At 37.1% G+C, this 14,946-nt stretch overlaps 1 protein-coding gene across 11 annotated transcripts in view; it reads left to right on the top strand.

Annotated features, from left to right (window-relative positions):
• Positions 1-14,946, top strand: part of Cask (calcium/calmodulin dependent serine protein kinase) — a 330,840-nt gene that overhangs the window by 300,262 nt on the left and 15,632 nt on the right. For 6 of the 11 annotated variants that reach the window (XM_041645244.1, XM_041645243.1, XM_041645241.1 and 3 more), the window contains 4 exons: positions 359-427; positions 4,352-4,387; positions 5,919-6,115; positions 9,503-9,618. In XM_041645244.1, the coding sequence (XP_041501178.1) occupies positions 359-427; positions 4,352-4,387; positions 5,919-6,115; positions 9,503-9,618 (418 nt within the window). Of the gene's footprint in view, positions 1-358; positions 428-2,918; positions 2,988-4,351; positions 4,388-5,918; positions 6,116-9,502; positions 9,619-14,946 lie in introns of all 11 variants that reach the window. The other 5 variants (XM_041645250.1, XM_041645249.1, XM_041645248.1 and 2 more) reach the window with 2 other exon arrangements.

Below are 14,946 nucleotides of genomic sequence, written 5' to 3'. Positions count from 1 at the left end.
ATATTAAATAGAATTTTTATGTAAATAGTCTCTTGTTCAGTTCAATGTATAGTTGTCATTCCTGTAAGGTGTGTCATTTTGACTCTTGCTTATTCATATCTACAAAAAGATAACCATCAGAGATCTCTATGACCACTTACTGCTAGGTATGAGACAGTCAGCCTTGGCTTCACTGAACCTTTCCCAGAAACTTCTACCAGTGACCTGAGTGGTTTTTGCCTTGTAGTGAGGTTTTATTTTAGGGCTGTGTGCTGTCAAGTGGTGTGTACTAACTGCACCCACGTGTTTTGAATGGTTTCTTGTGTTTTTGTGTGCAACATGTGTTTGCATGAGAACTCTCCTCTTTTCTTCCTCGCAGAGGGAAATGCGGGGGAGTATTACCTTCAAGATTGTACCAAGCTACCGCACTCAGTCTTCATCCTGTGAGGTAATAACTCGAACAAGCCTCCCCCCTATCCTGAGTTCTTAACTGACTGTCTGCTGATGGCTGAATGTTTTTGCTTTCTGGAAAATTGTTTCTGCCTGTGCTGTTAGATCGCTGCACACCAATTTTACAACGAAGATAACGGAACAGAGGAGGTCCCAACCACCTCCTCGGCCCCACTTCCATGCAGATATCTTCAGCCTTTCTGCAGCCAAATCTAAGCCAAATATAGAAAAACTCCAATAACAGAAAAAAATGAAATCCCCGAGGCAAAAAAAAATATAGTAGTATTTTCAGGAAGTCCATTCTCAAGTAGTTCTTCTTTCTAAGAATCTGAGACGAGATCAAGTCCTGTTGAGACATTGCTGTTTGAATGACTGCAGGCCTTAAGATGAGCATTACGACCCTGGGGAATTGGTAACTTACTTCACTACAGGGGTGTAGGCTTTTGCAACCTTTCAGAAAAGTCTGCATATGTGAAATGTTAAGCTACTCCTAAACAAATACCTTTTGTAGAATAACAGCCCCAAAGTTTCTTAAAACATATTTATCCTCTTGCAAATAGAGCTCTTTCAACTTACATTTTTTTCAGTTTTATGTTGTTCATTATAGTAAAAGAAATCTATTCTTTCTATATTTTGAGACACAAATTACCATAACAATTTTGGTTGTAGCTTATTCAGCACAAGTATTATTTATTGGAGCTTATTTTAAAATTTTTCCTGTGGATTTTCCAAATATGTTATTCTAAAGTACAAGAGCTGGGGATATAGCTCAGTGATAAACTACTTGCCTGGCATGTGTGAGGCCCTAGGTTCAAATCCTATCACTGCAAATAAATAGATATAATGTGTACATTTTATAAAGGTAATTTTTAAGGGCCAGTAACTAACTTACTAGATTTGTGTTTAAGAATATTTGAAATAGAAATTATACTTTTTTCAAGTCTCTAATGATGCTACGGATATCACAAGAAAACAATTAGAGTGTTCATATTTTTCATCTAAGCTTATTCAACATATGTATAAGATCTGTGCTTTTGTCAAATATATTTTTAGTGAGGCAGTGACAAAGTGTCTATTTTGTTGAGACTTGAGCTCCTCTTGGTGGCTTCCTATGGAATGTCAATTAATAATACATTTCAAAACTTTGCAAAACTTCTCCAGCTTCAAGATTTGGAGCATTGAATTTTGTTAGAGTATGAACCTTTCAGAGAAAGAGAATAGCATGCATACATTTTTCTATAGATAATTTAAATACTCTAAAACCATAGGTGTTCCTCACACCATTTTTCATGTGTTAAAGAAACTGAATAAATAGATTGGATTGGGGGATGCTAACCAGAGATATTGTTAGTTATTAGTACAAGTTTCTCTCTCTCTTTTTTTTAAATAGTTGAACTAGTTAGAGGGAAACACAGGTATTATACATATAAATTCTATACCTTTGAATATTAGAAAAAAAGCAATGATTCCCTTCTTCATATTCTTTATATGTTCACCTCCAACATATAAACACACTGGTTTTTTGTTTTTTTTTACATGCCTGGCTATAGCAAGGCTTCTCAAATGAAGGCTCATACTTCCACCATACCCTACCCAACTGACTTAAATCCCAAAGACTGACAGATAGAGATCAAGCTACTCAGTAATATTTTAGAATGTTTTCTGAGGGATCTCATTCTATTTCAGGGTAGCCAATTCCAGAAGTTTTCTTTCAATATTCTAGAAAAAAATACCTATCTTTTGAACAGAAGTTCATAAAGAACTCTAAATTTAAATATTTAAAGCACTTATTTTCTTCTCCTCTTAGCTCTTTTCATTAAAGTTGACTTGGAATGGAACCTGAGAAGGATTCTGAGTGGGTTGGACAACAGAGCAGTCTGGGAATCTGGCTCTAGGGAGATGCTGTGACTCGTGAGAGTTTGTCCAGAAGCAGAAGATTGCTGCTTGGAGTTACTATTGTACTAAGTCTGCTAAAATGACACAACAGAAGAGAGTTGCCCTCTGCTGCAGCTTTCTCTTTTATCCCCATTAGTAATTTTTATTCTAGAAATGTCTTGACAATGGAATACCTAAAAACCATTGACTACTTCTCAAAGCCATTCTTTAACCTATTCTTTAAAATAAAACTAGGCAGTCGAGATCTTTAGCACAGTAGCATTATAATATTTAGCATCATTAGATATTTGATAGGGTCTTAATATCACTCTCCTGGGGTCCCAATAAAAAAATAAAGATTGTAGAATTTGGGATATAGGAGGAAAATAATCATTAATGAATGATAATACCATCCTCACTGATAATATGGGAATCTTCAAACTACAAAAAAGTTCTTTCATACTTCTGCAAAATCATGCAAGTAAGTCAGTATGGCACCTTTTATAGCACTAACCTCAAAGGAAATGGTTGTCAGACTGTGGTTGTAACTGTTGATGTAAACATCTGTTTCTGTGCTGGTGTTCTGTGTTAATGAACCTTGTGTCTTATTTCAGAGAGATTCCCCCTCCACTTCCAGACAGTCCCCTGCTAATGGTCATAGCAGCACTAACAATACTGTTTCGGTAAGAACTCTAGCTCCACACAGCCAAGTGTGGCAATTGTGTTGGTGCTCACCTGCCATGAGTGTTTAGTTCCATGTATTCAGTGGAAAGATTGTCTTCTGCAGACACACAAGGCTACTGCAGCGGCAGTGCACTTCACTCCAGAAAACCCTTCCTCAACATTTCTTTCTCCTTAAAAATCAGTTACATCTGAAGAAACGTAGTCCAAGACTGCTAGAGCTGTTCTAAAATTCACTCTCTGCCTCCCTACCAGTATGTATGACTGTTCAGAGGATATAAATAGAACTGGGTTGAAATTTCTTTTAGAATTTTTTAATTTAAAGAAATTGACAAAGAAATATAAGGGCTTTTGCAGAATAAGGATTTGGGTATTCTGAGGGATATCAGCAACATGTTTTAGTTTCCGCTATCTAAGTTTATGAATTGGTGTGCCCTCTTGTTATTGTGGTACGTGCACATATTTTTGTGAGTTATAAGCCTTGCCTGGATATGAAAAGCAAAAGGAACTGGCTTCAAACTGCACTTCAGCCACGCTGGTATCACATCTTTAACACAAAGTACATATTTGACTTGAACTTGGAAAGTTGCTGTTTTTCAGAACTCTCCATTTTGGCTTCTATAAAGAATCGTTTAGTCAAACAGAAGCATTTCCATGTGCAGGTTTGCCACTTTTCGGGATAGCCAAATCTCTAAGTTGTTGGTGGTGCTGCCTGTCAGTCAGCTGCAATGAGGAGCTCTAAGAATACAGCACCGTTACCTTTTGTCCTGATTTCTAATTTGCCCTTTAAAACTATATCAACTTTTTTATCAAATAAAATCATAAATCATTCAAAGATTATCTCAAATGGAATGATATCCCAAGTATCTAAGTAAGAAAAATTGTGCGAGAAAATTATTCATAACTGTGTTTCCAAATGTGAATCTAGGCTCCCAAAGAATTCCTTTTTACCATTCACATGTAGCCCTTTTATGATGGGAAAAGGCCATAGAGCCATTAAACTTGTCCAAATCTGAGCGGTTGCAGTGATAGTTGAAAAAGACAACCGTTCTCTTGCTCAGGGGTTTTTGTAATAGGCTGTTTGAACCGCAGTGGCTTTTGTGTTGAAGATGCTGAGTTGTTTCTTAAGAACACATTATCTCTCTGCTTCAACTTACCTGCTTTCTTCAGCTTGCTGCTAAATGGCCTGGGTTTGATTTTTTTTTTAATAACTCAACACTTCTAAGAAATGTGATAATGTATATGATCTCTTTACAACTTAAAACTAGTTCACTTTTAACCATATTGTAACAGAAACACACAAATTTCTTTGTGCTCTTGACAAGTAAATGAAAATTCTTTCTCCTGGGTTGGCTTTATTCTGCAGGACTTGCCGTCAACCACCCAACCAAAAGGACGACAGGTGAATAGATACCTCTATAAAAACTTCTCTACACTGAGCTAATAGTCGCTCCTTTATTAACCCTTTCCATCCCATAATGTCTGCATTTTGGACCATAACATTTGAGCATTGAAAGCTTGTACCATTTCATTTTAACACATTATACATGACTAATTCTCTATAAAGATTTTTTTTTACTCACACCTCTGTAGCTGTGATGGTTATTGTAATTTCAACCTGATCATTTTCACTGACAGTAAATAGTTTAGTCTTAGAGAGTCCTACCTGCCTCTGGTGCATAAAGAGTTCATAGAATTCTAAATATAACCGAAAGTCATGCCCTAGCAAACATTTCAAGGGAATTTTCTGAAATTGAGAACTAAAATAAAATTAAATTTGTATTTGCCTGTCTATGTCTAAAAGGTGCATATGATGGAAACCAGCATCAGTACCGTGGCCTTCATCTTGATATTCCTGAACTAGTTTACAATTGCTAAGTGCTGTGTAGCATCACCGGATACCTTTCAAACAGTCAGCACTTTTAAAGTGTGGATTTTAGGTACAAATGCAGAGATTTGTTCATTTTAAGAGCTAGATTACTATAATATTAATAGCACACAATGGCTCCAAAGCCTTCAGGTTGGTTTTACAGTGACTTAAATGTGAATATTCAAACTTAATATCAAGGGATGGAATCGTGGGACTTTTTTTCTTTAAATGTAATGCTAAAAATAAATCTGATTTTAAGTTAATAATTTTATAAATTGCAATTGGTAGAATATGCCCACAGTTTACTCTCAGAACTACATAACTGAGGCAACATTGAATATAATACCTTATTTTAAAACTCTGGAATTCTAGTCATTCATAAAACGCTGCTGTGTTATAACTCCTGTCTGCTATTATGTCTCTTAAATTCATACACCATAAAGCTTAGAGCCATGAATCATGCATGCTTTGATGCTATGTACTGATTTCAAGGGTTACACTGGCAAGGCAAGGGTTCAGATTCATCTTTATTTTCCCAGAATTGTAAAGCACAAATACAAAGCCAAAATTCCTCTAAAGAAATAAAGCTATATTTTTAACTTTTTAATATGTTTGAGTTACATATAGCTTTGTCTGCCACTTGTCATGAAAGTATCCAACAGCAAGATACCAGCCCAGGGTTCTTGCTACTTTAAGATAAAAACCTACTCTGGGTGTTAAAGGCTGCCTCCCGGACGTAACAACTTATCCATACCATCATCATAGCCATAGCAAGCTTTAAAATTGGTGAGCATACTGCTCTATATACCTATACTATTACTAAAAGCAGAATTTATTCAACAAGTATTTTAAGTGTTCCTTCTAGATATAAACAGCAAAGTTGAAGCTGTAATCATTAGACATGGCACCCTGTTTCTGTGTCCTATCTCCATACATTGTTTCAGTTTCACTATCTGATGTCCTGTTTGTGTTGTAAATGTTGATGTGTGGTTATTAGATTAGTTGGTCACTGTTTTCCTTCACATCACTGTGGCCTCCTTTCTTACAAACTCCTGTTTTATAGATCTATGTAAGAGCACAATTTGAATATGATCCAGCCAAGGATGACCTCATCCCCTGCAAAGAAGCTGGCATCCGATTCCGAGTTAGTGACATCATTCAGATTATTAGTAAGGATGATCACAACTGGTGGCAGGGTAAACTGGAAAACTCCAAAAATGGAACTGCAGGTCTCATTCCTTCTCCTGAACTTCAGGAATGGTATGTTTTTGTTGTTTTATGATGAAACAATGTCCTCCCTGCCAGTTATCAATTTCATATTTTATATTATAAAACTTCCTTGATAAATCTTTTGCATTGATAACTATACAAAACGCAATTGTCTGAGATTAGAGATCAAATCCAAAAAAAATTAGTTGTCCAAAAATTCTCAGTCTTCACCTTATAGTCAGATACTTGTTCCAGTTAGATCTGCACATGTATAAAGAAAGGAGGGTCTGGAGACAAGCTGAGTGACTAGCCTCAACTCCTACAAACTGTTCTCATCTTGTTAGAATGGCATTTTCTTCCAGATATACCTTCCTCTTGTTCCTCTGTATTCTTTCATGACCATCCTTCAATACCAAGGGGGGAAATCTTCAAATACCATGACTCAGTGTCACTCAGGGTATATAACGATGCAACCTGTTATGTTGTTGTGAGAATTGTTCTTTGCCTTACCAGTCTTTAAGAATGATTTTTCCAGGTTTCAAGAATGATTTCTTTAGCTCAGAAGTAGATGCTTGCCTGGCATGCTCTGGGTTCCATCCACAGAACAAGAGACAGGGGTAAAGATTACCTATTCTGTTAGAAGGCTTACATTGTGAAACAGGTTGAAGTCAGACAGGCATTTTAGACCCTATTGCTGAGAGGAGAGAGAATGTATATCATCTGTTAAGTATTTGGCCAATGTCCACCAGAAATCTAGTACAAAAAAAGATAATCTAATGTCTTGGTTTTGTTTTGTGTAACAAAATGTAACCTGCCAAGAACTAAAATTCTACCACCCCCTAACCTGTAACCCCCCCAAAAAATTATTTGAACTTTCTTAAAAGTCAAAAATACCAAGCCCATAAATATTTCTAATTTTTCACCAGTCCTTCTTTCGAGAGTTATTTAAGAGTTTTAAAACGTTGGGTTTTTGGTTGGTTAATCTCTTTGTCTTGATTGTCTCTTTCAACTATCTCATGTTTTCCAAAAATATTCTTAAATTTAGAAAGTTGGAGTGGATGAGGAGTTCAGGCACCATCATTTACACATGGAGAAATATGGGCCCAAACAGAGAAGCAGCAGCCTGCCATCTGGCATTGTCTTTTAAGTCTGATCTGCAGACAGTTTAGCATAAGTAGGAAGAAAGCAATTTCTAAGTCTTTTTACTGTGGCTGCTGTGAATGATACAGTTCATAAAATGTCTTCTAGAGAGCTGTCATCTATACGAGCATTTATTCAGAACAGTCATGTGTGGGCTGGGGCTATAGTAGTCAAGTGGTGAGGCCCTGGGATTGAGACCCAGCATTGAGTAAACCAGGTGTGGTGATACAGAACTTTAATCCAGCACTTGGGAGGCTTAGATGGGATCATCTTTACTTACATAGAGAGTTTGAGGCCATCCTGGGACACGGGAGACTGTATTGGAAACAAATTTTAAGGGAAGCAAAACAATAATTATGCAGATTCCAGGCTTCCTCCTACTTAGAGTAGCTATATAAATCACAAGCTGTTAGTCCTCTGCAGGCATCTGGAGAAGCCACAGTGGAAAAAGATGGTTCACTTCTTGGCTCTGCTGAGGTATAGGCTCTTCAGATCAATCTTCCTGCTGCAAAGAAAAAATGCTGCAGAAAATGGAGGAGTTTGTTTTGTTTTATTTTAATGAGCTTGAAAGCACTGAATAGCTCAAAAGTGTACTGGGGAACTCAACATCCAGTTCTATGAGACCCTTCCACCAGAGCCATAAGCAAAATCTAAGAGCACCAAGTACCCTATCTTACCAAGAAGGCATTTGCTATTATGCCAGAGAACCAAGAATAAGATATAAGCTGAACAAAGACAAAGAATCTGTCAGGAACTGTTCCTCACAGTGTAAAAAACAATTCAGTCAGTCAAGTGTTGTAGTATTCATCTGAATCCCCATATATTGTAAGCTAAAGAGAAAAATCTCCAGGAGTTCAAGGCTAACCTAGTCTACATAGTGAGGTCCAGGCTAGCCTGGACTACAGAGACCTTTTTTCAAAATGGCAAAAACAATTAGACTGTCCTGAACCTGCAGAATAAATAGCTGGTTTTAATGTATTAAACAAGGCTGAAGATGCAGCTCGGTGGTAGAATATTTGCCTACCATTATCAAGGCCTTAGGGGGAGTTATGAACCAGGAGTGGTAGCTCATGCCTGTAATCCCAGAATTTGGGAAGTGGGAGGCAAGAGGATCAATTCAAAGCCAGCCTCATTTTCATAATGACTTTGAGGCCAGCCTGGACTACATGAAGCCTTGTTTTTAAGAATAAGAAAACGTGTCAGGCATGGTGGTGCACATTTTCAATCCCAGCACTTGGAGGTGCAGGCAAGAGCATCAAAAGTTCAAAGTTATACTTGGCTACATAAAGACTCTGAAGCCACCCTGAGATACAAGAGAACCTGTCTCAAACAAAATAAGAAATTTTACTAAGGCATTAAAGAAGACAGACAGACAGACAAACATTGCAGTAATGGACTATAAGACTCAATATTGTAAAGATGTCTATTCCTCCTACATTAATTGTACCAATGCAATCTCAGTCAAAATTACAAGTTTTGAAATTGACAAACTAACTTTAAAGTTTACATGGAGATGTTAGAGAAATGACTCCATGAGTAATTCATGCAGTCATGAATCCCAGAGTTCAGATTATTATTATTGTAATAATAATTCAGAGGTGTTCAGATAGACCAACTAAAGAGAAGAAAATCCTAAAGCACTCCTATACCAAAATAGGTACTTGCTACGTAACAAATAGCATTGCACAGCACTGAGGAATGGTCTTACTTTGTTCAGTATATCCTGCTAGGACAGTTGGGTATCCATAAAGGAGACAAAAGAGACTGGAATCCCACTTCATATGATAAGCAAAGAATATTTCTAATAAAATATGAAAGACAAAACTATAAACTTTAAGAATTTCTATGCAATGTATGATTCATTATGTCAGGAAGATTATCTGAGCTGATACCTGGAAAAGGTTTAGAAACATGCCTAACACTAAGTACTAAGCACTCAAAATAGGCTAATGAGTAACAAATTCAAGATGCAAAACAGGCCTGCCTTGACTCATAATCCCATGATAATCATTCTGAATCTTATAATCACATGTTGAAACTTCTGACCCTTATTATCAGATAAGGTGAACTCAAGGAACACAAAGCAATTTTAACATAAGCCTGTGGCTTTAAACCATTTCTAGAAAGTAGTCCTGGAAGCTAAGAACAGCCTTACGTCGGTGATGTCAAGGACTTCCAGAGGATATTCTTGCTGTTAGGTAGCTTTCAAACAACTTTTTCTCTTTTCTTGGGCATAAAACTATGTATTAACTTTGTTGGATTCTATTTTCTTTCTTTCTTCCCTTGTTTGTGTACTAGGCGAGTAGCTTGCATTGCCATGGAGAAGACCAAACAAGAGCAGCAGGCCAGCTGTACTTGGTTTGGCAAGAAAAAGAAGCAGTACAAAGATAAATATTTGGCAAAGCACAATGCAGGTAGGAAAAGCATGTCTGTTTCTGAGGCTAGGTCAAACAAATCCAAGACCTAAGCAAATACAGCATTTACATTTGGTCTTCAGAACTCTCTTTCCAGAACATTGTATTCTAGGAGACCTTGACCAACTTGCAAATGCCTTAAGAACTTCTACCTTCTACCAGTTATTTTGCAGAGCTCTACTTTCTAGGACAAAGGCACTGTTCGGAGGTAGTATCCTCTATGATGAAAGGAACAACATTGAGAAACAAGTGCTTGGGGTGTGTTGAGTCCCTGGGGTTCTCTCTTCTCTGGCTGAATTTGGCCTTGAGAGGATGACCCTCCCTCCTAGTTCCTCTTGGCCCTTGGATATGGACCCATGACAAATATTAAGGACAAAGGTGCACAAAAGGGCTGTGCTAAAGAGGATTCTGTAGCTGGTTTGAAAGTGCACGGCTGGCATGGATACTAACTTGAGATGGTCACTTTCTAGGACTATTCGTCTACCCTCATTATGCTTTGAAGTTCTTAAAAAAACAAAACCACAAAGGACATTATCTAGGCCCTCATTATATATGCATTCCCTTCCCTTTGTATGGAATCTGGGGTTCAACTGAATCACAGGGTTTACTGTTGTGTTAAAAACCAAAATGCCTACCAAGAAAGTGTTATCTGATATTGCACTTGAATTCCCAGAAGACTCACAGGGTGTCATTTAAGCTGAAAGAAAATATGGGGAAGTATATTTAATTTAAATGGCTTTTCAATGTGACTCTTTTTATAATGGACTTTTCCTGAGAAATTAAAAGTTGGCAATAGATTAGTTCCAAAGGTTTCAGAAATAACTCAGAAATATCAAACATGTGGCCAAAAAAGTCAAATGAGTCGAGTTATTCATACACAATTCAGTGTGCTTCTGAGAAATCTGGAATGCAGGTTTCTTTGTGCGGTGTTCTAGCATGTATTAACATTCACTAGGAAAAGTTATTTATGACTTCTGAATTCTTATTTCTCCATGAGAAATTAAATGTAAGTATTTGTGAAATACTGCATATTCAGAATGAATGTGATTGTCCCCATAGGTTAAGTTGAAATGGCTCAATTAAATGAGGGCTTGTTCCCTTCCACCAGTTGCACTGTGCACACTTATTCCCAATTAAAAGTATCATTTTTCTTATGTACTACCACAGTGCAGTAGCCTCACAATGGCTTTTGTGTTGGTTTCATAAATGGAAGAAATATTTAAAGCAGAGTTTCTCATCAGACTTTTCCTGACATCAGCATTTATTGCCTTCTCCTCTCTGCTTCCACCAGTCTAACACAATTGAGCCAGCTCACAAGGGAGATTAGTTAAATCTAAATCGCATGAGTTAAATACAAAAAAAATTAATCAGCTGGGGTAGAAGCTCAGTAGTAAAGTACTTGCCTAGCATGTGAAAGGCCCTGGGTTCCATCCCCAACGCTGAAAATGAAAGAAGACATTATCTAAGCTCAACTTGCCATTTCTATAGTGTTAAATGATGTATAAATACTGACAACACTCAAATTAATTTAAACATAGAAAAGCAAAGAAATAGCTGAGTAAATCTGCTAATATGTCATTGGTTTTATACTCTACTAATTGGAAGGCATGTAGGTTTCAGTATTCAGTTTGCCAATATTCTATAAGGATAATTAAGTGAATTGATCAGAAAACTCGACTTCTCCAAGTGTTGACAAAGACTTAGTCAAATCATCGTTGAAGAATTTTGCTAGAGAATCAGCATCAACTCTGACAGCTAGTGGTTCCCATTTTCTGTGGTTCACCTTTTCTGTTCTTGGAGCACCAGGGCATCGCTGTGCTCCTTCCATCATGGCCATTTGGATTCCCAGCAGGTAATGTCCACTCTTCCTGCAAATGTGACTATCGGCCAAATAGGCAGCCCAAAACAGAATCATTAGTCCACCCAGAGGAAGTGTATGACTTGGTCACTTAGCTTACTGATGCCCTCAAACCAGGCAATCAGGTTAGCCAATCAGGTGGTTCTTAATTCTAAACCTCAGTGGATCTAGTGTTCTTTCGTCACTCAGCCTGAAACAGGTACCTTGCAGTGTTCCATGTCTCAGGCTGTAGCTCTCTGAAAACACTGCCTGTCCAGGTTGAAAGTATTTATCCTTGATTTAGACAATACGGGGTACTGTTGTTTTTTTCTGCATCATTTGGCGTGACATCCCCTATCCCAAATCATGTGCCAAAGTTCTCATAAATTCAAACTGTAGAAAAATAATCTTAGCTGCACAGGGGACAGAGGACCACCACTCTTTTTGCTGCCCTTAGTATTTTCTTAACCACTGACCTCTGCTAGGCATCTGAGCAGTTCTTGTCACTCTTGAGGGGTTATCCTTCCAGTCCATGTATATCTGCCTGACTCGGAAGGAAGGCCCTTGTACAGCCACTGAAGTTTCTTTCTAAACCTTTGGGTTTCTGCTTCTCTGTGAGTCTCTAGTCAGAATACTGCTATCAGGGTCCTGCCCCTGCAGAGTCATGAGTTCTCCTTAATTTCTCTTTTAGGAGAAGGTGACCACCACTTTTACCCTGGCCTAACTAAACCTAGCATTCCTTTGTGTCGCCATCTCTTCAGCATCCCTCAACTTTATCAATGAACGTTTCCATCTTGTTTAGTCTAACGTCCAGAAGCCTTTGCTTATCACTACAGGAGCTGAAGCTGTCAGACAACTGTCTGCTTTGGCTAGGATGAGGTTGCCTCATAGACTATTATATTGCCCATGCAAAGAATTGCTGTAAAATACCATTGGCCTCCATCTAGGTAAGGCAGATACTGTGAAAACGAGAAAATAGTGTATTCTTTCATACCAACAACTAGCCAGATGCTCACAAATCAAACTACTTTTCTCAACGTCTTTCAGAAACCAACCATAAATACAGCACACTCTTTTCTTTCTATGTTGTGCAGTAATTCAAAATAAGGTGCTGGGTTTTGTTACCTGTTCAAAGACTTTGAAAATTCATCATACATTGACGGCAAGCTCTAAATTTTATCATCAAAGTTGGAAATTACTTGTATCTTCAAGTAGAATAAAGGATAAAGACTGTCCACAGCACCAAGAATGGCAATAATAGCATCAAAATCTATTATTTCTGTCACCAGGAAAACCCACACATCTAGTTAAAGCAGAATTATGCTTAAACTGTGCGGTCTACATAATACAGTGGTATAAATTTCATTCGTGCACAATATTTAAATAATATTATGATACCACATTTGAAAATCGGGTTATATAATATAAAACTTTGTATTTTAGACATCCCTTGTCAAAATAGTGACTGCAGCACCACTAAGTCACTTCCTTTTTTAGGGTCTGTGGGTTACTAATATCCCTCTTGGATGAGCATTTTATTCCCTAGTATCCCCCTCAATAACCAAATACCCCTGTTCCTTTTTGCCTGGCTTGCTTCATTCAACCACATTATCTATCTGGCCACTACAAACATACAATATCTTCTCTGGACCAGTGGTACTAGTTGGAATTCATTCTTAACTAGAGTTGGGTTTGGTGGGGTTGTTTGTTGTTTTAGTTTGTTTGTTTTTCAGTATTTGAAGCTACTTGTAGCCTTTCAGAGACAATGTTAACAGCTTGCTTTTTTTTTCAAATAGTTGCTTAAATACTTAAGTGCCTGAAATGTTAAGTAGTTTAGCAGGAAATCAAAGAAATATAAACAAAGTGTGCCAGGAAATATTTCTAAATTCTTCAGAATGAATTGGATTATGGTATGTGTAGTATTTACATCAAATATGTTTCTGCAAACTCATGAGACCTTTTAGGCACATGCATCTGATGTGAACAGTATTATCATCTTGCTAGAACTGTACTCTAGATGCACTGAGCTTCCTAAGCCCAAGACTTCAAGAAGGCACTTTTAGGGTGTTAGAGAGATGTCTCAGTGGTTAAGAGCACTGACTGCTCTTCCAGAGGACTCTGGTTCAATTTCTGGCACCTACATGGCACACCTGTCTGTAACTCCAAGATCTGGCACTCACGCAGACATACTTGTAGGCAGAACACCAATGTACATTAAAAATAAAGTTACTCTTAGTTCAAGTTAATGATTTAAGCTTTTTTACAAATGAAAGTCTGTATTTTTTTATTGTAAGACATCAAAACAGTGGTATTTAATGTCCTGAAAGTACTGTTTATGTGGATACATATGAACTTAGAGGATTTCTGGAATAGCATTCATTCATAGTTGTGTTTAAATTATGCTTAATACTATAAACAAGTAATTAGCCTTTTAAAACTATCCTGAAGAAAAGTGGCCTATAACCTCATTGATACTTGTATTTTATTTTCATAATAAAACTAGGACTGAAGATGTAGCTTAGTGATAGGGCACTTTATTAGCATGTGCAAGGCAAGGCTCTGAGTTTGATCCCCAGAATCATAAAGTACAATAATAAGCTAATAAGCACACATAGCTAGAAATTGCCGATGGTACAGAAATGCACAAAGTGAAAAGTGAAAGGCCCCTACATTTATTCTCTCTGAAAGGGGTTTCTTATCATTTCCACATAAAATTTCTGTATACATGCTAGCATATAAAAATCCAGTGGCTTTTATATAAGGGTATGATTGAATTTGTATTAAAATGAGTTTGTTTCTTAATGTGGTTTATTTACCTTGTGTTTAAAATATTGCATGATGAAGTTTATTTTGTGCCTATTATACTTTTATTTTACTAATATATGAAAAGTCATATTTCAATGACCCCTGTACATTTTTCATGCTGTCTCACTCCCAATGGCCTCTGTGCATGTAAGTAACCTGTAGAATGAATATGCCTCTGTGTTCTTGATGCTTTCATTTTATTAAGTCCTTTTTCTTTAATCAGCAAGCAATTTAAACCCTTTCAAAGTTCAGTCTTTAAGTGTTCTTCTAATATTCCTTGTATATCTTGTTTTCAAATATCCTGTTTTACTTTGTTTTGCAACCCTATGACTATGTGGCAATTTTATTTAGACCAGAGTAACCTCTTCATACTACCATTCATGGCTAAGATTCTAATGTTTAACCTATCTGTTTGTTTGTTTGTGGTATGTTGATTGTTAATCCCTAACTTGTGTACTTTTAGAAAATGACAAAGGCATAAATAAAACCAAGACTCAACTTAGGTCTCTATAGAGGGAGAGGGATGTGTCTACCTTTCAGAAAACTTTGTGTCTTCATCACCTTGTTCTTTAATGAAATACTTGATGATTTGTATAGCTTAAAACACATCAATTTGCCGATGCACTTCTTCCTATGAGCACACTTTTCCTTGATGGAAATCTTCAAGGCAGTGGACACAGAAAGCA

Source organism: Microtus oregoni, unplaced genomic scaffold (assembly GCF_018167655.1).
Source record: "Microtus oregoni isolate MIOR12 unplaced genomic scaffold, Mior012 000108F_ref0000382, whole genome shotgun sequence".
In the NCBI taxonomy this organism is placed as follows: domain Eukaryota; kingdom Metazoa; phylum Chordata; class Mammalia; order Rodentia; family Cricetidae; genus Microtus; species Microtus oregoni.
This window is presented reverse-complemented; position numbering and strand designations above follow the sequence as displayed.